We start from the raw sequence: 23,017 nt of genomic DNA, 5'->3' as shown, positions 1-23,017 counted from the left end.
GCATAAACGCCCGTGTCCCGTGCATTGGGGGCACATTAAAAATCCCCTGGTGGTCAAAATTAATCCGGAGTCCACCACTACGGCGTGCCTCATAATCAAATCGTGGTTTTGGCACGTAAAACCCCAGAATCTAATTCAATTTCCGCCGATTTCTGCGATTTCCTTGTCATGCGTGACTTTTTCTGGCGATTTTAACCACGCTTCGTTGGTATTTAGCCCTAGTTTGTAGGTTAGCCTGATCGGTATTTTATTGAGCCCAATTTCGGTCCCGCTTGGAACATTTAAATGCGAAAGCATCGTATCGTGATCGCCGAGTCGACACCTATTCATAGACAACTGTGGTATAAAGGTTATGAACGGGGATAAAGTGCTTCAGAAAGGCTGGCCAACGTTTCAATAGGAGGACCTATCTTCGCCCACACGAACACCCTTGCTTACAGCTATTGACCTTTCGTCGCCACGAAGATCCGAACAACAAAGGAGTATCAAGCCTTCGACGAAGACAGGTCCTCCTATCGAAACGTTGGCCAGCCTTTCTGGGCACCTTATCCCTGTTTATAGCCTCTATACCACTCCATCTGTCAGCCCCCTTCTTGATTTTGGATTCATAAACAAAAGAAGGCGAACATTGCGCCTCAGCATAGCCATTGAAATGTTTTACCCGTAATGGGACCCGCCGCGGTGGCTTAGTAGCTATGGCGTTGCGCCGCTAAGCTCGAGGGCGCAGCATCAAATCCCCGCCTCGGCGGCCGCCTTTCGATGAGAGTGAAACGCAAAAAACGCCCCTGTATACCGTGCATAGGGTGCAGGTTGATGGTGGTCACACTTAATCCGGACTCTGGCGTGCCTCATAATCATATCATGGTTCTGGCACGTAAAACTCCATAATGTAATTTACTTTACTCTAGATAGCTCCTCAGAGAAAGCGACTGTAAGCTTTGCCAGTGATCAAGCCTATATACCATTGCTTCTATTCGACACGCGCGACTGCGTGCCGGTGCGTACCACACTGCGGTGCACAATGTAGGAAATAAGCGGCATGCAGTGCCCTCTGCGATGAGGCATCTCTTCTTGTCGCTGATGTTTAGTTCGCCACAATATTTCGCGACACGCGCTGAGAAAACGTGCGTACACCGTCACTTCTCGAGCGAAAGTACGCTGACGACGGTGTAGCAAGTCGAAAAAGAGCTTATCGCGTCACGCATGTCTAGTGGACACTGCCCACTGCGTCGTTCACACATGCAAGATGCTTTAAATAGAGGTACTCGGAAATAAGTCACAGGGTCTATTATATGTTATCCCTAAGACGAAGGCGAAAACCCAAGTGCCGAAGCATTAAAGACGGACACATGACGTACACATCCCGCTTAATTCGCTTAGTGTACTTCGCTTAGTCATCCCTCTTAATTCCAGAGGTCGTGGGTTCGACTTCCACCATTGGTCCTGGGTTCGAGTGCCTTAATTAACTCTATCTTAATTCATCATCATTAGCCTATTTTTATGTCCACTGCAGGACGAAGGCATCTCCCTGAGATCTGCAATTACCCCTGTATTGCGCTGTAGCTGATTCCAATTTTCACCTGCAAATTTCCTAATTTCATCACCTGGCCTAGTTTTCTGCCGTCCTCGACTGCGCTTCCCTCCTCTTGGCACCCATTCTGTAACCCTAATGGTCCACCGGTTATCTTAGTTAGTTTGCCTTAATTAACTTCACCTTAAATACCACCAAAGATCTAGGGTTCGACTCCCACCAAAGGTCGTGGGTTCGAGTGAAAAATAGCCTATACCGTAACACGCATGTTATAACGAGAGAAAAGAAGAAATTACGAAAGCACGCACACGGGTGGGCGTGCGCTTTCTCGACTATAATATTTCGGCCGACCCATCCTTATGGCACACCAGCGACGTGAATTGCCGGAAGCCAGCTGCATGCTACCCGGTGCCTATACAGCCGGCAACGAGCTCATCCGCCTCTCGGCCGCATAGAGTGACGCCCCCCCGTTGGCGGATGGAGGGGGGGGGCACAAGGCGCTCGGTGCAGGACCTTCAGGTGCCGCCGATCCGGCGCGTAATTGCGTCCCGCCATTGTCTTCGAACCTTGAGCTGAGGCATCGTTATAAAGTGTCCAGCGCACTCTGAGAACAGGCCCCGTCCCACTTTCATTTTATTGCCTTCTTTTTCCTAATGCTTCGTGCGGCTGCGTGCCCCTCTTTCTTACCCAACGACTTGGGCGGCTCTGGAAGCGCGCATGAAAACAACCTTGAGCAATCGACTTGCAGCTGCAGCATTCACTTTTTCGCGAGCCCTGCTCAGCCCCGTTCTAAAAAGCACTTCCGCGTATGCCAGCAAACGGGGCACTCCGAGCGCGCAACTTCTCACAACTTTTGTAAATATTGTAAATAGTACCTATTTACTTCTCCTTACCCACCACCCCACATTTTTTTCACGCTCGTTCTCTTTACACTTCCTTCCTATTCTGACCAGTTTTTACCGCTCCCTATGCTGGCCGATGTTCAGGCCGTCGGTAGGCAGAACGGTGGTTACAGTACAACCTGCAGAATTTTTTTTTTTGCTCTCTTCCCCTTTCTTCTATACAACCACAAATTTTATGAAACAATGCATACACGCGGACCAGGTTTCCAGCTAAACAGCCATATCGCACACACGCGCTTCTCACGCCCAAATGCTGAACATTATGGTCAGCAGGCTTCAAGATATACAGGGTGTTCATTTCCAGGTTTTGTGGAATTTTTTAAAATCGCCTGTGGCACGTAGCATAATTCTTATAGTTGAGCTGGGTTATTCGAAGAGGCGGACATTGGTAGCACGAGCAATCGAAACACATATTCAACTAATTAAGAAAAATTGACTAATGAACTTCTAGGTTAATTACTTTACGACACATATTGCAATTTACGAATTGTAACCAGTGAGCTTGTCAGGCGTATCCACTTGGAATGAATTTCCAGAATGACACCAGTTTGGAGATATGCACCATCAAAGTCGCCGTAAAAATGCACTGTTGTTCCACTTACTTTTTTACCAAAATGCTGTTTTATACATTGAAGCACAAGAGTAACTAGAACGCCCATGTATTTCGTGCCACACTTTTGGAAATAATATCTCGAAACTGGTGTCATCCTGGAAATTAATTTCAAGTGGATGCGTCTTGCAAACTCACCAGCTACAATTCGTCAGTTGCAATATGTGTCGTAAATTAATTAACCAAGAAGTTCAGTAGTGAATTTTTGTTAATTAGTTGAATATGTGTTTCGATTTCACGTGCTACTAATGTCCGCCTCTTCGAATAACCCAGCTCAACGATAAGAATATGCTACCTTTCACAGGCGATTTTTTAAAATTCCGTAAAGCTTAATTTTGAACACCCAGTATATTACCTTTATCTTTCTTTCTTTCTTTCTTTCTTTCTTTCTTTCTTTCTTTCTTTCTTTCTTTCTTTCTTTCTTTCTTTCTTCCTTTCTTCTTCTTTTCTCTCTCTTCGCGTTTTAAATCATAGATTCCTCAGCTACTCCTTCAGGAATGCTGCAGGCTTCTTTTTTTTTTTTTTTTTTTTTTTTTTTTTTTTTTTTTTTTTAATCTGGCATGGAAGCTACTAAGACGCTTCTTTAAGGCCGTAACCAGAAAAACCTTTCTTCGCTTTTTTTCCCCAAAGCTACAAGGACACCACAGACTTCTCAAACAACTTTCTGCATGCAGCTCGAGTAAGTGAATTGAAATGTTATGTTGTACACCTCCAGTCATAACAGCTTTCGCAGCACAAAACTCACGAAAAGAATAATAATAATTTCGTTGCACCGAATGCATCCTTTTTCGAATCGAAACATGCACCGGTTGAATAATTTCCCGTACAACCACCACACCATTTTCCTAAATTTCAGGCTAAGTTACGAATTGACGGGAATACTCAACCTTCCGCGAACTTCTGCGGCCGTAGTGAAAACACTGTCAACGACGAAGAAACGCGATGAAACACGAGCGCGAGTCTGTTCGCCCTGTTTTGTGGTCGTTGGTACGATGCAGCATGTGCACCTGATTTGAACACGCCGCGATTCGGCCGGTACAGAGGAAAACTTTTATCGTTACACCATGCACGGCGTTCATTTTGCAACGACGCTTGAGAACGCCGCCAGCTGCACTCGGAAGGAGTCGACATTTTTCGCCCCGCTGACGTCTCGTACGGTCTGAGCAGGAGTGGAAAATGACCCTGCCGGCTGGGGCGAATAGATTGCGAGATACAAGGGATCATTTCCGATTTTCCGGCCTCCGATGCGGCAGGCTCGATACGGCGCAGGTGCTCGGGATCCACGTTACGAGCAGGAAGGCGGCGGTCACCCCTCGCGCACCTTGCGCCCACTGCCGGACAACGACCTCGCGCGCCGCATCGCATGCATTGCCAGAACAAGTCAGGAATGGTGAACTCAGTCGTAACGAAGGCGGCGGTTTCGCGCTTAGCACGGCCGTGCGGCTGTCACATGACGGTTTCTCAAGCGTGCACACCAATCGACCAGGCCGTTACAGACGGGTATCTCTTTGCTTGCAGCCACAAGCAACGCAATTGCGGCACCGATCGCGCCGACAGTCGTGGTCGCCCCAGAAAACGGCACCGCTATGGGCGTAAGATAGACGCGTATTATGCAGGGACGCACAAGGCAACAACAGCGACCTCGTTTTAATGTCGTCATTGCCACACAGCAGCGACTTCACTCCGTTATTTTTGTCAGCGGAATTCCATGCCGCAAGACGGCGCCCTGCCTGTCTTCTGTGACAGCCGTCTGGGATTAGAAGGAACTCGCAGTGCAGCAGGAGATAAGAAAAACACGGCTAAAACACCGTTGGAGTGGAAAGACAAGATCCACACAACTGGTGTAACAAGGAAATAACGCAAGCTATATAGAAGAGCGTAAGCAAGCGTTAAGGGATCAAAGAGAAGTCAAAAAGTTGGGATTACACGAAGAAGAGGTACTGCTTAGATGGCACAAGCACCGGAGAAAGAAAAGAGTTTCGAGCGAACTAGTGCAACAAAAAATCACATGTGCAAGTGAAAGTTGGGTGCATGACATTCGCAAAAAGGATAAAGACGCACCAAAAAAATTCTGGAACCACGTAAGGGTACTGGCAGCAGCAATTAAAACTTTCAAACATTTATAAGGGATGAAGACGTTGACATCTTCATAAGAGACGGCGCGCTGCGCTACATGAGTGAGGTTATTGGTGAGAACTTGGGCAAGAGAGATAGCGTAGTCCAGACTCAATTAGATCCAGCAACAGAGAATTAAGCGCGATGGTTCAAAATGTAATCTAGAAACATTTCACCAGAAAAAGACAGAAGAAAATGTATCTGACAAAACCCGGTAGCAGGACCAGATGAAATGCTAATACGGCTAATCAAGCAATTGGGCCAAGAGCAAGGCACAGATGACTAGTGCCACAGTGCATGTGATTAAAACAAAGAAACTCCCGATTGGGTAGCGTGAAAACAGGACGTACCTTATATGTAAGGGAAAAGGTGATAAGGATAAGACTACCGTATAGACTCGTGTGGGCCGCACCCATGTAAGGGCCACACCCCTAACTTCGCAGCCCAAAATTTGGAGAAAAAAATATTTCCAACAGAGTAGCAATCGCGTTCGGTGCCCTTATGTCGCGCGTCGGTGAATTTTCGCGCGCTGCGTACTTCCGCGTGCCGCTACTAGATGGTAGTAGTATGTGGTGGCACGGAACAGACGACACGCCGGGATGATGTCACGGCGCATGCGCAGTAGCGTGCAGCTGCCGCCAGAGCTCCTGCTGCAGTCACGGACACCGCGAGCGTTCGGCGCTAATGCGGGGAAACGGAGAAGCGCGGATGGCGTCGGCAGCACCTCTGCGCGTTGCCTCGTTGGTGCTGCTACAATATGTTTCTCTCGCTCGCTCTCATTTTCTCTCTCTCAAGCATAGTGCGCGACTCGCGCACTCTCTCTCGCTCTCATTTTCTCTTTCTCTCTCCCGAGCATAGCGCGCGACGCTCCGCAAGGTGGTTGCTAGGCAACGCAGTGGCAGGCGGCACACATTACGGCCGGCTTAAACAGCTCCGCTTTTAAAAACGTAGCGGAGCAAACGTGCGCTACAGGATGGGGCATTTGTGTTTTGCAACAAGAGCTCGAAAACGACTCGACACATCGTAGTGGATTGCCAAGAACCCAGCGAGACCCGTAGGGAACGTCTACCTTCCAGAAGCCTTGGGATTCAATGAAGATGGAAGGATGAACTGGTCAGCAGTCGCGATAAGAAACGTGTAGAGTAGTGGTGGGGAAAAGGCAGGGAAGAGATTGATGGAAACGGAGTCATGGCAAGTGTAGGTAACGGCACAACTTGGTGATAGAAGCTTTAAATGTGGAAGTTAAGATGGAGGTCAGATAGACAAAAGGCTAGATATTGATAGATGTAGTAAAACATGATTAAATCAAGCAGGCTAGGTGACTATTTGTCGCCGCTTTATTTCAAAGGCGATTCCAATAAACCTCATCATCATGCGCTAAAACATCAAAAGGAAAGAGGGAGAAACAGAAACAAAAAATTAAAATTAGATTCTGAGGTTTTACGTGTTAAAACCACGATCTTATTGTGAGGCACGCCGTGGTGAGTGTCTCCGGATTAATTTTGACTATACATGTGGTTCTTAAATGTACACCTAAATATAAGCACACGCGCGTTTTTGCATTTCGCCTCCATGAAAATGCGGCCGCCGCGGCCGGGAACCGAGCCCACGACTTTGTGCTTAGCCGCGCAACGCCGTAGCCACTAAACCGCCACGACGGGTAAGAAACAGAGAGGGAACAAATAAGCAGTACAATATACACAACTATCAGAAAATGTCATTGTGGCACATAAATCAGATGCATGAAAAAGACACTGCAGGAACAAAAACTTGGCATGCATTAAAACGGAATACCAAACCGGTCCAAACTCCTGGGCCACCTGGGGTTCTTTAACGTGCCCCCAACGCACGGTACACGGGCCTTCTTGCATTTCGCCGCCATCGAAATGCGGCAGCCGCGGCCGGGATTTGATCCCGCGCCCTCTGGATTAGTAGCGCAACGCCCAAGCCACTACGCCACCACGGCGGGTCATGCGCGACTTCCATTCATTTGTGTCTTTGTGCATGTGCTTCACGGTCGGAAAAATAAGACCCGACTCCCCTTTTTTCAGTTTTTTTTTTTTGCGTTGTTTATTCATGCGGTGCTGAGATGCCAATTTTAGCGCTTTATCGTTCTTGTAGAGCTGCGAAGTGATTCGTGAAAGCAAGTGGTGTGATTGGCTTTAAGAATAACGGATCGACGTACTAACGCCATCCGATGTTAGCAACAAATGCATACATGCACACTTAATGCCGTTACAAATAAAGAGTGAAAAATGGTCGTCTACCCATAGATATTATAGATTACGTAAATGATGTCAAAATAACCGAAAAAGCAATTCTCCTAAACCGATATCACCTACACAAGCTTAACATAAAACGGGCCTTGAGGATACCAGAGTGGCGGAGTCGCAACTCCGTAAATGGAATGATTCCGGAATCAATCCACATTTACAAACACCCGGAATGGAATGGGATCCCAAGATTTCTAAATGCAGTTGGAATCGAAAAGGCACAGAGCCGTAGAGCGCTGAGTGTTGATTTTAGGCGAGACTACAAAACGGGTAAAAACTTTGCCAATTAGACTGAACTTTATTATAAACTTGGCCAATTTCTTTAGTTTCTCAAGTTTTACTCAATACTGACTCTTTCCGTATGTGACTACCTCTGCCACGGTAATTATAAACAATACATTCTACACTAGGAATACTTCCGGCCGGGGCGATATCATAACAAACACCCATGCGGCGGAAGATACACGGAACTCTGTTGCCTTCGCAGGCCTGCCGCCATCGTCTTAATCAATGTCTCCACTTCGTATCCCTCCCTCAGTCTGGAGTTGTCTATGGGCGAGTTTCGCAGAAGGAGAGACGCACGCGTACTGATCAGGACGTGCGACGCATGCAGGTGGTGACCCGGGCGTGGTGAATCAGAAGACGCCGACCACGCTGCTGCTGAACCCAGACGGCGAGTTCCACTCGTTCGGCTTCACGGCCCGTGACGTGTACCACGACCTCGACGGGCAAGAGGCAAAGCAGTGGATGTTCTTCGAGAAGTTCAAGATGACGCTTCACAGCAACGAGGTGAGCGTTACCCACAAGGCCTATGAAGTAGCCCGTGGTGGTATATAGGTCGAAAAGGCCAAGATAGTCAAAGTAGATGCACACGACGGTCCTAATCACTGATTCAGTCTTACGGTTCAGTCTGCAAGCCGGAGGAACATGACGTAGCTGACCGGCACCGCTTCCTGACGAGGTGGCTTAATTCTCACAGGAGAGTTTATGATATTTATCATTTCGTGAAAGGCTCCAGGTTTCTGGTATATGAGACACGTATAGTTAGGTGATATTCCTACTCCAGCGAAAACATTAAATAACAAAATCGCTCCAAAATATTATTGTACCATACTTTACCACACTGGCGAGAGCAGGTCGCAAGCTCTGGCATGACGTGATGAAAAGTCAGAAATGTCGACAGTTTCTGCCCTATGCTCTCACGTCATGCTCTCACGTCAGCGGCGGAGGGGCGCGTAAGGTGCGCTTCGTGCGCCGTCCGCTAGGAGGTAGGACACCGCGCCCTCCTCTCCCTTCTTCGCTCCCTCGCCCGCTCCTCTGTGCGTGGCGGTTTCCCGCCCTACACCAGGGCACACCAACGCCGAGGTGCGAGTGCCACTAGCAGACACTTAAGTCAATGATTAGGTTCGTTCCTCATTTTTTTCTAATTTCATTCTCAGCTTTTTAATACAGTTTCATACCTGGCTTCGCCTATGGTTTCTGCGACTCTGACTTTGTGAAACACCCTTTTCTCTGCTGCTGCCAACAACGTTTGCGTAATAGCTATACTTTCATGTTCTTTCGCTCCACTGCGAGTCAACGTTTTTCCTAAGCGAGTACTTAGCCGTCTGTTGGCGCAAGGAGGAAGTCACACAAGCAGCGAACACGATTGGGACGCTCTGTCGGGCACTGTCATCGACTGAGATGTCTTCAAACCATACATGTATATAGTTTCCTCAAAAACTACTAGAGGCAATTCTGGCGTTGCGATCTGTCAGCTGATAGGTAGTACAATAATCTATCTAGTCTTCGTGCTAGTGGCTTCAGACGTTCTTGTGGCTTTATTAATGATTTCCCTAAATCCTAAAAACTGCATTTCTCTAGACGCATCAAAGCAATAAGTTATTGCGCACATGCATGATCGTTGCGAATTTATGGCGCCATATTTTGTTGAAGATGATCGATTTGCAAAGTGACAAAGCCGTTTAAAGGACGAAGTAGAGGCCAGTCCATGTACCCATCATTCCCATTGATGGCTACAGACCGCCATACTTGCGGGTTCCGTAGACACCAGCGCCACACTTCCCTCCAGTGATTTTTGTAGGAACCTCTACGATCCTAACGGTCCTTGTCTGAGGTCGACCTCTGCCCGCGCTGACGCAGAACCTGAGTCGCGACACGGAAATCCGGGCGGCCAACGGTCGGCCCATGGCGGCGCTGACGGTGTTCGCGCACGCGCTGCGCTACTTCCGGGACCAGGCGCTGAAGGAGTTGAGCGAGCAGTCGGCCACCACCATCCTGCCGGACGACGTACGCTGGGTGGTCACCGTGCCGGCCATCTGGCGGCAGCCCGCGAAGCAGTTCATGCGTGCCGCCGCATACAAAGTACGTCTCAACTTTCTCAAGTTTGTCAATGCAAAGTCTGCGAAAAAATTTTGTCAGTTAACTGCACCTTCGTCAAATTTACACATGTCCGTGTGGCCGATAAGGCAAAGGAAACGTTAAATGGGGAGCCGTGCCTGTATATAGCGACACGCTCTTTAATTAGTACTGTAAAAAAGCTCGAGAACAAGTTAAGGACCGCACAAAGAGCGATGGAACGAAAAATGTTAGGCCTAACGTTAAGAGCGGATGTGGATCAGAGAACAAACGGGGATAGCCGATATTCTAGCTGACATTAGGCGGAAAAAGTGAAACTGGGCAGGCCATGTAATGCGTAAGATGGATGACCGGTGGACCATTAGAGTTACAGAATGGATACCAAGAGAAGGGAAGCGCAGTCGAGGACGGCAGAAAACTAGGTGGAGTGATGAAGTTAGGAAATTCGCAGGCGCATGTTGGAATCACCTAGCGCAAGACAGGGGTAATTGGAGATCGCAGGAAGAGGCCTTCCTACTGCAGTGGACATAAATATAGGCTGATGATGATCATGATGATGATGTATTAGCAAACTTCGCATAACGCCGAGCGTTAATCAGCAACGAAGTAGGTAACAGCTGATTTACTCAACATTAGCTTCTGACTGGCAAGGTTCTTTTAAAGAAAAAAAAAATCATGATAGTGGAGTTATATAGACGTTCCACGCTCGATAACGGCTGGATGCATGATTTTTTATGAAACAGGCCGACCTTTTTCAAACAGCAGATGACTGACCGCAGATGATTCAACACCGCTTCTCCTTTTTGTTGCTAAGACGAAAAAGCACGATCAACGTAGCAATCAAATAATTTGTGAAACAAGTGCACATCCAGTTGTAAGAGCACTTTCAGATCGGTGCACGAAACCCATAATACCTACTGCCACGCTATGGTAAGACCTTATTGCCTTATGGAAAAGCTTGCCTGTCATGTAGGTGCAGGCGAAAATGCCCTTTTTATACTCCCTTCATACACTTCTCTTAGGCCGGATAAAATGTGTGCTTTATCCCGACGGCACCGTCTTGAAAGAGCACGTGCACATGGCTTGATAAACGGGGATAAGTCTGCTCTTTTTCTTTTCTTTTTTTTTTCTTTACCTGCTGCATAACGTGACTGTAAAGGCGCGTGTGTTTAACGACCCGCCGTGGTGGCGTGGTGGCTTTTTTCGTTGCGCGACTAAGCCAAAGGGCGATAGGGGCGAAATGCGAAAACGCCCGTGTACAATGCACTTTGTGCACGTTAAAGGACCACAGGAGGTCAAAATTAATCCGGAGTTCCCCACTACAGCGTGCCTCATAATCATATCGCGGTTTTGGCACGTAAACCCACACAATTTAATTTTTTAACTACAAATACGAGGTGGTACTAAAAGGTTTACAGACTGGCTCTGTTTTGAAGAAATACATTTATTTATGTGCATTCAAACACTGTCGCCTATGAAATAGTTCCCTTGCGCAGCAAATTAGCGCTTCCAGCGTTCCTGCCGCTTTGCCAATATGCCCTGGAAGTCTCTTTTCTAGAACGAGTCGAGCACCCTTCTGCGATTCGAGCTTGACTAAAACAATCGTGCCAAAATGGCGACTTTTGAGCTGGGTTTTTAATTTTGGCAAGACAGTGAAATAAGCGAGAGCCAAATCTGACGAGTAGAGTAGAAGCCATGTTGTTTCCGGTGAGAAACTCGCGCGTGATTTGTGACGGAGTTCATTGTCGTCGTGCAGCATCGAGCTCCTCGCGCGGCCCAGATCGAGCCGATTGCCCCAAACGGCCTCCCTCAGATGCCCTCAAAATTTACAGTAAAAATTTGTTGTTATTATCTGGGAAGAAATCCCGATGTACCGATACCGCCAATACCAAAAAAAGACGATGAGCATGCACGTTGTCGAGCTGCGGACATGCCTATATAGCCTTTTTTTTTTTTCGGTCGTGGAGACGCTCGATGACCGCCCACACTCGCTGTCAAAACGCTGGAGTGAGAAACCATCATCGGCTCACCCTCGCACGATTTCACTCGCACATACATACGGCATGCGGTGACGATGTTATCGCTCTTGGACTTTTTACAAAACATCACGGCGACGACGACGCAGACGGCAAAAAATGTGCTTAGAGTGTCCATATAATTGCTATCGCAATAAAACGAAGTTCAAAGGTCGTCATTTTGGCACGATTGCCTCATTGAAGCTCGAATCGCAGACAGGGACTCGACTCGTTCCGGAGAAGAGGCTTCCGGCACATATTCACAAAGTGGCAGGAACGCCGAGAGCGCTGTATTGCTGTGCGAGGGGATTATCTTAAAGGTCACAGTGTTTAAATGCACGTAAATAAATTACTTTCTTCGAAACAGAGCCAGTCTCGAATCTTCTTGATACTGCCCCGTACTTGAGCAGTTTAGTATAACAACTCTTATCCACAAAGTTCCAATAGTGAGCAATCCAAAAATAATAAACAATTCAACTTATCAATTTACGATGACCTAAAGGTACTAATGCAAGTTAGAGAAAAAGAGTTCGCCTCACGTCGCAACCGGACCTCTCCCCGCTGCTGACTGTGCACAGCGGTTCTTGAACCTCCTGACGAGGGAAATGTGATCATGATTGTGGCTGAGTTTGCACTGCTCTCTCTCTCTCTATCTCTCTCTTTTGCGCTGTGACCACTCGCAGACAACTTTCTGCGGCAACCATTCCTTCCTCAATGGCAGCAATAAAGGGAAAGCTACGGGGGCGAGCTTCTGCACATGTCTTACTGCTCCAAGTAGTCCTTCAGCGTTTGACAGCGCTTTTCATTTCTTGAAAGACACACTGAATCAGCGTAGCTTCCATGTGCGACGGTTTCGCATTTGTCCAAACGCGGAAGAGAAAAACAGACAAATAAGTCAAATTTAACTTTCAATTGTGCATTATGTCTTATTTTGCTGTTGCAAATAAGGTGTATATTTCTCTTCTCCAGCCTAAACTAACGCGCATGAGTGCGTGGGACTTTTTTCAGGATCGAGCGCTCTTAAATTGTATTCATTCATTCATTCATTCATTCATTCACTCATTCATTCATACACTTGTGCGCGGTTCGCCTCCGTATATCTTTCCCTATTTTGCCACAGGAAGTTGTGCGTGAGTGTAACAACAGTACATGATACTAAGTAGCGCAATACTCGAAATAAAAGACAACAGTGAGAGGCGAGAGGAAAGGAAAGACGAGCGCTACACTCACAACTGTTTATTCCGAAGCAGGCATCCTATGTATACACAAACATACGCATGCGATAAAACACACAAGGGGCGCCAGTCAGCCGAAGGCAGTGTAGTCACATTATATGCTTAGCAATCTCATGTCCGAATCATAAAGTGTAACAGTCGTTTGACTAACGCAGGCTAGACTATTGATTTGGATGTGGTAGGCCTCTAACAGTTCACGAGAGGTTTTGTTCTTGCTTTTGCCTAGGATCCTGACATTAAAAAACAGCGGTTCACAGTCAGGAGAAGACCTGCAATGCGCAGACAAGTGCGCGGTGGTATCCTTCTTTAAAAGATTTGCGTGCTCTCTAATTCGGTCGTTGACGCAGCGCCCCGTTTGCCCAATGTAGCACTCATTCCCCTCAGCTGTGGCAAGTGCTACATTGGGCAAACGGGGCGCTGCGTCAACGACCGAATGAGAGAGCACGCAGATCTTTTAAAGTAGGATACCACCGCGCACCTGTCTACGCATTGCAGGTCTTGTCCTGACTGTGAACCGCTGTTTTTTAATGTCAAGATCCTAGGCAAAAGCAAGAACAAAACCGCTTGTGAACTGTTAGAGGCCTACCACATCCAAATCAATGGTCTAGCCTGCGTTAGTCAAACGACTCTTACACTTTATGATTCAGACATGAGATTGCTAAGCATATAATGTGACTACACTGCCTTCAGCTGACTGGCGCTCCTTGTGTGTTTTATCGCATGCGTATGTTTGTGTATACATAGGATGCCCTGCTTCGGAATAAACAGTTGTGAGTGTAGCGCTCGTCTTTCCTTTCCTCTCGCCTCTCACTGTTGTCTTTTATTTCGAGTATTGCGCTACTAAGTATCATGTTCAGTAAACACCAACTCGCCCAAGAAGAAGTTATTCTTATGTAACAACAGTGAGAGCGCGCGACTTGTTCCCGCCTATATAACGATGTACCACGTGCGCACTCAGGCGGGGATTGGTTCCCCCGACTTCCCGGAGCAGCTGATCATCGCGCTGGAGCCCGAGGCGGCATCCGTGTACTGCCGCAAGCTGCGCATGCACCAGCTAGTGCCCGAGGCCCCCGCTAGAGTGCACCTGTTCCGAGAGGCAGCACCCGAACTGAACACCGAGCCTGCCGTCGACGAGAAGCCAGGTATGCCGCAGCGGACACGTCGGCGAGAAGAAAGGCTTGTCCCCTCTGCTGTAGTGCACACTGTGGTGAAACGTAAGGAAAGGCTTGTTGGATGAACAAAGCGAACGGCAGTATCAGTAACAAAAACCATGGGAAAGCGCGGCGAAATTACACTGTTGGGGGCATGTTGATTTGGTGTTTCTTTTGAAACTTTGGGATCAAGTGAAAGTATCACAGGAGGCGACGATGACGGATTCCCTGGTCCATGGGCGCCCTAAAAGTCCGATGGTTATCTTGCACGACCAAGACGCGCGATACACCTTCCACTGGCATCGAGCACTGCTCAACCTGCACGTTGCGTCGCTCGTAGATATGTATTCATCACGGCAACCGTGCAAGGAACCACCGTTGAGGGCAACGAGAACTTTGAGCCGACATAATGTGCAATATGTTAAAGCAATGCAACAGACTAGAAATAAACGGAGAGAGGAGCCATCAGTGAGGACCCCGTAATCAAACTTTTGCTGTGCAAGGGTCATCCAGGGAGGATTTAAGATTTATTAACATATAGCACAATGAGCATCCGATTTATAGTATTATTTTTCAGTGATGGGGTGATCAACGTTCGTAAATGGTAATGCGCGAGCTTTCAAGTCTGACACGTATCATCCGTATATGACGGAATTAATTCAGTCCAACTACGTAGCATCGTGAGGAAGCAGCCTCACGATGCTCGTTTTGAAGCTGTAAATTTCAGGTACCGTTTCGCAGATGGATTCGCCTAAATGTACCCCACTAGTTATTAGTATGCGTCTGAAGACGGCAGTTTCACTCTCATTGCGCAATGATGTGGCAAAGGAATGGAACGTACTAACATTGCAGCATCAGACAAAATCAGGAGCGCGATCGTGCGAATGAATGTGTGCTGCTCAATCTCGAGCGCCAAAGCTTCCACTCCAGTGCCACGTTATTGTGAAACATCTCGAGGTCTGCTGCCCTGCAGATAAAACGCAGCACATTAGGCTTCATTGCCGAGCGAGTGAAAATTAAAATTAAGTTCTGCGATTTTACGTTACTGCAACTAACGCTTGGCGTAGTGCTTTGACGTAATATAAGCTTTTATACAACCGAAAACCATCGTCATGTGGCCCCCGTCTCATCACAAGCACCCGTTAAATTTACTGACAGTTGCAAATGGCGCACTGATAACGCCGATGACGCACGGACAACAACAGCCCCTTTGCATGTATTCATCACTACACAATATAAAATTTACGCCCACACAAGCACCACACGGTAGAGGTGTTCATGGTAAAGTAAACACTTTTTCCACACAACAATCCCGCTTTACCTTGACAGAACTCCTCTACAAAAAATATAGGAGAGCAGTTCAGTTAAAATAAGGCCTCCTGCGAACACCGTAGGACTCTTTTGAACTTGGAGAGCATGTCCCACACCTTCAGGGTCCCACACCTTATAATGGATAACCGTAGTCTCAGCTGCAGGCCGACACAAGATGGGTTGTGGCTTGGACAGTGTCTCATGGACCATCAGGGCCAGCTTAGGGGAAACATTTTGTTAGTATATTCAGTCCGATCTAACTTACTCATTTCTCCTACTTTGGAGGGGGGAGGGAGGTTTGACGCTTTAGGCAGGTATCTATTAATTATATTTTACTCTAGAGGCCCTCATGCCGAAATGAAGCCCCTTGTGGGCGTTGAATAATAAGGTGATAATACTTATGACATGAGAGGTGTGGACAACTTATACAGCCCCTTCGTGTGTACATAACGATACTGCAAAATCATGGTAGCGTCCCACATCAAGCGAATCATCAGATAGCACGTCCGTACCGGTGACTATAAAGCGCAGTAGAAGGTTTCAAGCCAACAAACTGCGAGCGCTAAAGCGGTGCACTTTTCCCATAAGCAATGCACTCCTCTCGCTTGCTCAGTGGCCATCTATCTGCGTGTGGTGTGGCCTCCGAACACAGCATGCGTCGCCTGCATGCGGTCATCGTCAGCTCACCCGTCAGAACGACGCTGACCCTGATAAATGTTGTCCGATGCGCTTTGCATGAATCGAGAATCAATTTTGCACGCTGGCTGAAAACACATTTCCTGCCTGCTTGTTTGCCTGCGGTGCGGTCGCGCCGCCCGGCGTGTCATGTGCCTGTTCATGACAGGTGTCTGCCCTGAAAGATGTCTTGTGTTTGACGTGTCGTTTGCCACCACTCCTCCTTTCCTAATCCTATCGTTTGACGTACGTGAACGCACTCATATCTTCTCTTTTGTGGGCTTGCATTTTCGTTTCATGTGCCATGCGAATGTTTTTGCTTCTTCCTCCTTGCAGACATGCATATCCTACCTCCCTTGCGCTCGGAAGTTATCGAGGATTACCTTTACGGAGGTAAATCCTCTTGCTACATCCTCGTACCATTTGCCCAGTGTTCAATGTGCTTGCGCCCTCGCACTGAGTCTGCATGCTTTACGTGTTCTTCAACCTTGCTTGTACGTAACTACGTGATTTTTGCAGCAGGCGAGTATGTGAATTGTGGGTGCGGAAGCCGTCTGGCTCAGAGTTTACACTTGGCGCGCGGGGGCATCTGTGAGCACCGCGTAGGCTTACAGCACAAGTGGTTCCAAACTGGGATCCTTCAGGAAGTTCCAAGAGCGCGCAAAAGCTCTGATGGAATAATTGGCGAGGAGCACGATAAGGTTGAGCACGATAAGTGACTACGGTGCAACAAGACACAATGACCCGTTCCAGGAGACGTTGTTTTCAATGTACAGCGGTTCCTTGTGTCCTCCAAGAAATGCACGCCTCATGCCAAGGCTCCGGCTGCACCAGTGGCATCGCAGTTCTTTGTGGCCAACCACCAGGAAACAGTGCCGGCGCAGTAGCAGATGGCATGCACGCGAAATTGATCGATCGATTGATAGATGAGTTTTAGCATCCCAAATCAACGCAGGGGCTCCAAGATACGCCGTAACGTAGGACTCCAGATGAACTATGAACGGTGTTCTTTAAAGCACATGAGTGTTTTCCCATACCACCCCAACCGGGATGCGGCCGCCGGGGCCGGGAATCGAAACTGCGACTTCGTGCTCAGCGGCAGAACGCCACACCGTGGAGGCCCAATAGTAGGTTAAAGGCCATGCGCGCATTTGCTCAGTCCCGAAGAGATTTACAAGTCTTGGTCACTTCCGTAACTGTCGGTGCTCATTTAATAGTCTCGTATACGTTTAGCAAAAAAAAAAAACATTCATTCATTCATTCATTCATTCATTCATTCATTCATTCATTCATTCATACGCACGTATGCACGCACACACGCACACACGCACACACACACACACTGCGCGCACGCATGCCGGTTTAGGCAGCTCGTAAATAATTCAAAGGCCTCAAGCACTCGTTCATTGCAAAATTGACCGGGCAAGTAGTGCCTTCTGTAAGACAAGTTGTGCGACACTCCTATAGTTCCCAATTAGACTCTTCTGCAAGAACCAGTATTCTGGAGACCAGCTGCGACAATCAAGCCAGTCTGGCGTCGCTGTCGAAGAGAACCACGCGGTGCATTCCATTTATTATCTCTCCCGAAGGCATTCTTTTAATTCTCCATTGCGACCAGGCGTCACCCCCGCTGCGTCGGTCGCATAAAACACCAAGTGCGATGGAACTTCAACCGCATACCGGCAGCAACTGAAATGACTCAGAGGGAAAGGAAGCTTTCGTGGTAGAAGCGTGTTTGAGTGCGCACAGCGCACAAAAACGTCAGGGTGTGATTAGTATATGTTTATGCAGATTGTTCACAGAGTTATGATGAGCGACTCATGCGATAGAAGCTGTTATGGCATGGCACTGTCCTCATTCTTGGAAAGGTCGGAATTAACGTTCTCGTTTTCGGTTATTTTAAAAAATATATTAGGCATGACACACTTGCGAAAACAAAATCAGCGCCGCCAAGTTTAAGGATTGAGCAAAAATAAATTCATTCACGCTATAATGATACGCTCGCTAGCAGGATCAGTCGTTCTGTCACAATCATTCAAAAGCATTGCCAGGACTGTGCTCCCCAATTAAAGGCCAACTGAAAAAAAAAATTGGACCGCGTTAAGTAAAAAAGCCTGGTTTAAGATAGTTTAGATATAGAGGAGCGCCCGAGCAAAATTTTACGCTTGATATACGAACGTAAGTATCACGAAAACTTCCCAAATATAGCCATTTTTGTATCCGAAACTGCAACGAAAACGTCACCATTACCGCTGACCGGAAGTGACGCGTGACCTAAAGCACTTGGCTCCTCAGCATGGCTTCCGAGATAAGGGGGCGCACGCGGCGCGCTGAAAAATCTCGAAGGCGGCGTGCTGGGACGTTACGTCATAGCGACAGCCACCAGGTGCACGCGTCGTCTAGTTAATACTGGTTAAAGGCTGCCTACAAGACAACTATGCAATTACCAGACCTGCGGCTTTGCCAAGATTGCTTTAGTGGTATATCATTTCTAACAAATTTAGCCAAAGTGAAATTTCGTTGCAGACAAGCTGTTTCACTGCAAGGAAGAAAGTTTGAATTTTTTTTAATTTGAATTTTATTTCTCGTTCATGCCAACGAGGGTAGGCTGAGACTAAAGGAATAAAGCCTGACAAAGGTCTCATCCCCCGCAAATAACTATAGTTCGACAGCAGATCGAGTACTAACATATGCACAATTTTGCAAAGTAAAACAGCGTTGATTTCTGTGAGAAAACCATAGTAACAATGTCTATTATCATTATATTCAATGCAATCAAACTTATGCAGAAATATACAGCAACAGCCATGTTTACGCCAAAAAAATGCTCACATCCTAATTGTGTGCTAAAAATTATATTAAAAACTTGGAAAACAGGAGACAAACGCATTCAAATATATTTGCCTTAATACAAAAAATGCAATAAAAATTATACGAAATTATATCATGTGAATCATGTAAAGAAAATACGTAATTCGTGGCACAAACATTCTTTTTCATTTTCTAAGCTTATTTATTCAATTTCAATGTACGCGTATGTCTTCGCTATAAACCAATATTTATTTCTTTTAAACGCCTTTAACGAAGTGTTTAAGGATACAGGTTCACTGCATCTGTTCATTATGCTTGCGGGCTGATAGTCAAATGTATGCTTCCCGTAACTGGTCCTTATTTTTGGTGTGTGTTGTGCGCTGTGTCGTAAGAAGTATCCGGAGAAGTTACGTTCATTACTTTGTGCACCTAGGTTTGTGCACCTGGTCATATACCACGGCAGTGCGCTGTTTAACTAAATTGGCATTGCAACACAAAGGCAACCAAGTTCTCTTGGTCCCTTATGCCTTCAAAACAAAACTGTTATACTTGTGCCAGCAATTGTGCGTGCTACTTTTCATGCGGAAGTATACGTGCAATTAGAATAAGATGTGGCCAGAATTTCATGCCGCATGTTCCAAATGCGCACTACTGCGTGTACTGCCCATGACACGATGCAGCTCGGAACATTCTTGCGCCTAAAATAATACAACCATCAAGTCAAGCTCGACTGGTAGACGACTCTCTAAGAACTCGCCCAAATGACAGGTAAATCCCGTCACCTCCGTGTGTAAAAGCAGGACCCAGGGATATAATTGAATAGAGAAATGTGTCATTTTATTATTGTTGTTGTTGTTGTTGTTGTTGTTGTTGTTGTTGTTGTTGTGTTGTTGTTGTTGTTGTTGTTGTTGTTGTTGTTGTTGTTGTTGTTGTTGTTGTTGTTGTTGTTGTTGTTGTTGTTGTTGTTGTTGTTGTTGTTGTTGTTGTTGTTGTTGTTACCTGCTACCATATCAAGACATATTGCAGGGTGCGTATAAATGAAAACATAGCACAGATATACATGAATATATCAACCAGCGAAGTCAATTTAGAAAGAGTAAGTAAGTTTGGTAAATATAGTATACGAGCAACAATTCTACTAACGTGAAATATGGTAGGGAAGTCTTATAGAAAATCTGATACTTGATAGGTTTCCGAATGAGCCACCCAAATTGCTCTAATTTTCAATTGCATCAAGGGAAAACAGAAAATTTAAAGCACTCCAGGCGTGAATTTGAAAAGGGAAAAAAGGAAGGCGGGGAGGGGACTACGTTTCATGGTTTTTAGCTGCGTACGGAAGTGCTGATAAACGATATCGGCGTCTCAATGTCGCAAGCGGAGTGGACAGTCTTGTGCAGTGTCACTATACGGTCGCAATGAGTAAGCAACGAGGGACGCTGCGCCGCTACCGTAGTAGTACTCGAGCTTCTATGGCAGCGAGCACAACTGAATCGATCAGCGACAGGGAAGGCCTTATTGGCTCACCCGCGCAGGCACCAAGTACATGGTGGTGGACTGCGGCGGTGGCACGGTGGACATCACGGTTCACGAGCTACACGACCAGCACGGCACGCTCAAGGAGCTGCACAAGGCGACGGGGGGACCGTGCGGCTCGCTGGGCATCGACCGCGAGTTCGAGCGCCTGCTGCGCGCCATCTTCGGCACCGACTTCATGGACCAGTTCAAGCTGAAGAGGCCCGCCGCCTACGTCGACCTCATGGTGGCCTTCGAGGCGCGTAAGCGCAACGCCACGCCCGACAAGGACACGCCGCTCAACATATCGCTGCCGTTCTCGTTCATCGACTACTACAAGAAGTGCAAGGGCACCACCGTGAGTACCACCGGGCACCACCGGTCGATATATACGTACCCACTCCAATAAGTGAACCAACGCGTCTCTTGTCGCGGCATTCCACGTCGCGACGTCAGGAGAGATGTCGACAGTCGTTCGCAGAAATAAACTTTTGCCTTCGCTACCGGGCAAGAGCACGATCGTCAAACACACGCGAGGTGCAAGAGTAAACTTAGAGTGGGGGAAAAGTTGTAAAGTCCGTTCAGAAACGCGTGTTGCAGTTATTTCCACGCAATTACCCTTTACGTGGTTCCTTTTTCTGGACTAAAGACCGCGAAATATATATTTTAGAAGATGATGCCACGGCGGCGCGGCTGTGCGCCCTTAGTTGCGTGCTCTAAGCAATGCGCCCATAGAATCTAACGCTTTCAAATGCGTTTTTTAGGGAACGAAGGCCGCACTCCTGTAAAAATTAAGCGACCGGTCCTAACATCCAGCAGGTCAGCATTGTTTTCAAGGTCACAGAGCTTCATACTATAATTACCGAAAGGAACTAATAAGGATTAGTAGCTAAAGTCTGTTATGCATCATGCGCAAACAGCGCCAAACACGGAGTACAAAGACAAGCCGATGACGCACACTTAGCTTTAAACTGAGCATTTAGTTAGTTGAAGGAAAAGTGTATACACTCCAGAATAAAGCAAGCGAAAGTACATACAAAGTGATATACGCAGGGCTTTTGCTTTACCCTTTACATTACGGGGTGATCACTACTAAGTTTTCAGGAATTTTTAAAAATCACCTGTTGCAGGTAACTTAATTCTAGTGCTTGCGCTGGAATATTCAGAGGCGGACATCACTGGCACAAGAAATCGAAACACATATTCATCTCATTTTTAAAAATGCACTAATTAACTTCCTAATTACTTTAGGGCTCATATTGTAATTCGCGATTTGTAGTCGGCAAGTTTGCAAGGCGTATCCACTTAGAATGAATTCCCAGAATGACACCAGTTTGGAGATATGCGCGGTCAAACTCGCCGCAAAGATACACTGTTGTTCCACGTACTTTTTTAACAAAACGTTCTTTTATGCATTCAACCACAAGATTAAGTGGAACGCTCATGCATTTTGTCCCACAGATTGGTAAAGAATATCTCGAAACTGGTGTCATCCTAATTTCAAGTGAATATGTCTTGCAAACTCACCGGTATACAATTCGTATAATCTGCAATACGTGCCGTGAGGTAATCAATTAATAAGTTTGAAGTTTGTTTAAAGTTTATTTTGATAAAATACTTGTACAGAAGTGGGTATGATATCGTGCCGAAGAAGGTCCCATAGTGAAAACATTGTAGGGGGACCTCCTATAATATGTTACATGAAATGTAAAACTACTAAGCAGCAAAAAGAATACTAACAAAAAACTGTTACAATAAAATACGAGCAGTAACAGAATTACGAATACAATTAAACAAGTACAATCAATTCAGTGATTAAACAATTCTAGTCAATAAATGAATAGTCAGTTTTCAGCAGGTAACGTTAAAGGCCAGGGGCCGGATTCACAAAACGTTCTTACGCTAAAATTGTTCGTAGAAGCACGTATCAGCCAATGACGGTGTTGGACATATCATTAGCGAAGGCGGCTGGCCAATGGCAAGCAGCACTTACGAACGAAAAGCTCTGTGAATTCAGCCACAGGTTATTTCACTAGTCGAATTCTGTTATTGGTTACAAATAAAATCATGAAGCAAACGTTTAAACGTTTAGGGGGCGTAGACCCTCGTCAAGCCTGTGAAAGGCTTTTTGTCTACGTCCCCATCATCATCTTAATGATGTAAATAAAGTTTTTGTCTGTCAAAAACAGAAACAGCAGTTCAATTTAATTAAAACAAAACCAACTCTTTGAGTACCGTAGTTAGTATGAGCTTTTGGAAGTAAAAAATTGGTGGGTTTAGAGAAAAACGTGTATCATTTGTATTGGTAAGTCCTTGCATGAAAACAAATTTAAGAAGGTGATGTTCTTTAATTGCTCGATATGCAAATATTTAAACATTAAATTTCACAAGATTAGTAATGCAGAGTATGTTAACATCGTGGTACAGTTCGGTAACATGTGTTCGGCGATGACTTATTAGTAATAATTCAGGTTGCTTGATTTTGGACATGTTGTAAGGAAGAAAGATGGGAGTGATA

The 23,017-nt window shown here is 46.5% G+C and overlaps 1 protein-coding gene across 4 annotated transcripts in view; it reads left to right on the top strand.

Moving 5' to 3' along the window:
• Positions 1–23,017, top strand: part of LOC119457266 (heat shock 70 kDa protein 12A-like) — a 183,366-nt gene that overhangs the window by 147,926 nt on the left and 12,423 nt on the right. For 3 of the 4 annotated variants that reach the window (XM_049665108.1, XM_049665110.1, XM_037718953.2), the window contains 5 exons: positions 8,045–8,220; positions 9,574–9,795; positions 13,998–14,181; positions 16,513–16,569; positions 20,520–20,857. In XM_049665108.1, the coding sequence (XP_049521065.1) occupies positions 8,045–8,220; positions 9,574–9,795; positions 13,998–14,181; positions 16,513–16,569; positions 20,520–20,857 (977 nt within the window). The remainder of the gene's footprint in view (positions 1–8,044; positions 8,221–9,573; positions 9,796–13,997; positions 14,182–16,512; positions 16,570–20,519; positions 20,858–23,017) is intronic. The other variant, XM_049665109.1, reaches the window with a different exon arrangement.

This window comes from Dermacentor silvarum, chromosome 1 (assembly GCF_013339745.2).
Source record: "Dermacentor silvarum isolate Dsil-2018 chromosome 1, BIME_Dsil_1.4, whole genome shotgun sequence".
In the NCBI taxonomy this organism is placed as follows: Eukaryota; Metazoa; Arthropoda; class Arachnida; order Ixodida; family Ixodidae; genus Dermacentor; species Dermacentor silvarum.
The sequence above is the reverse complement of the archived record's forward strand: the minus strand, read 5'-3'. Positions and strand labels throughout refer to the sequence as shown.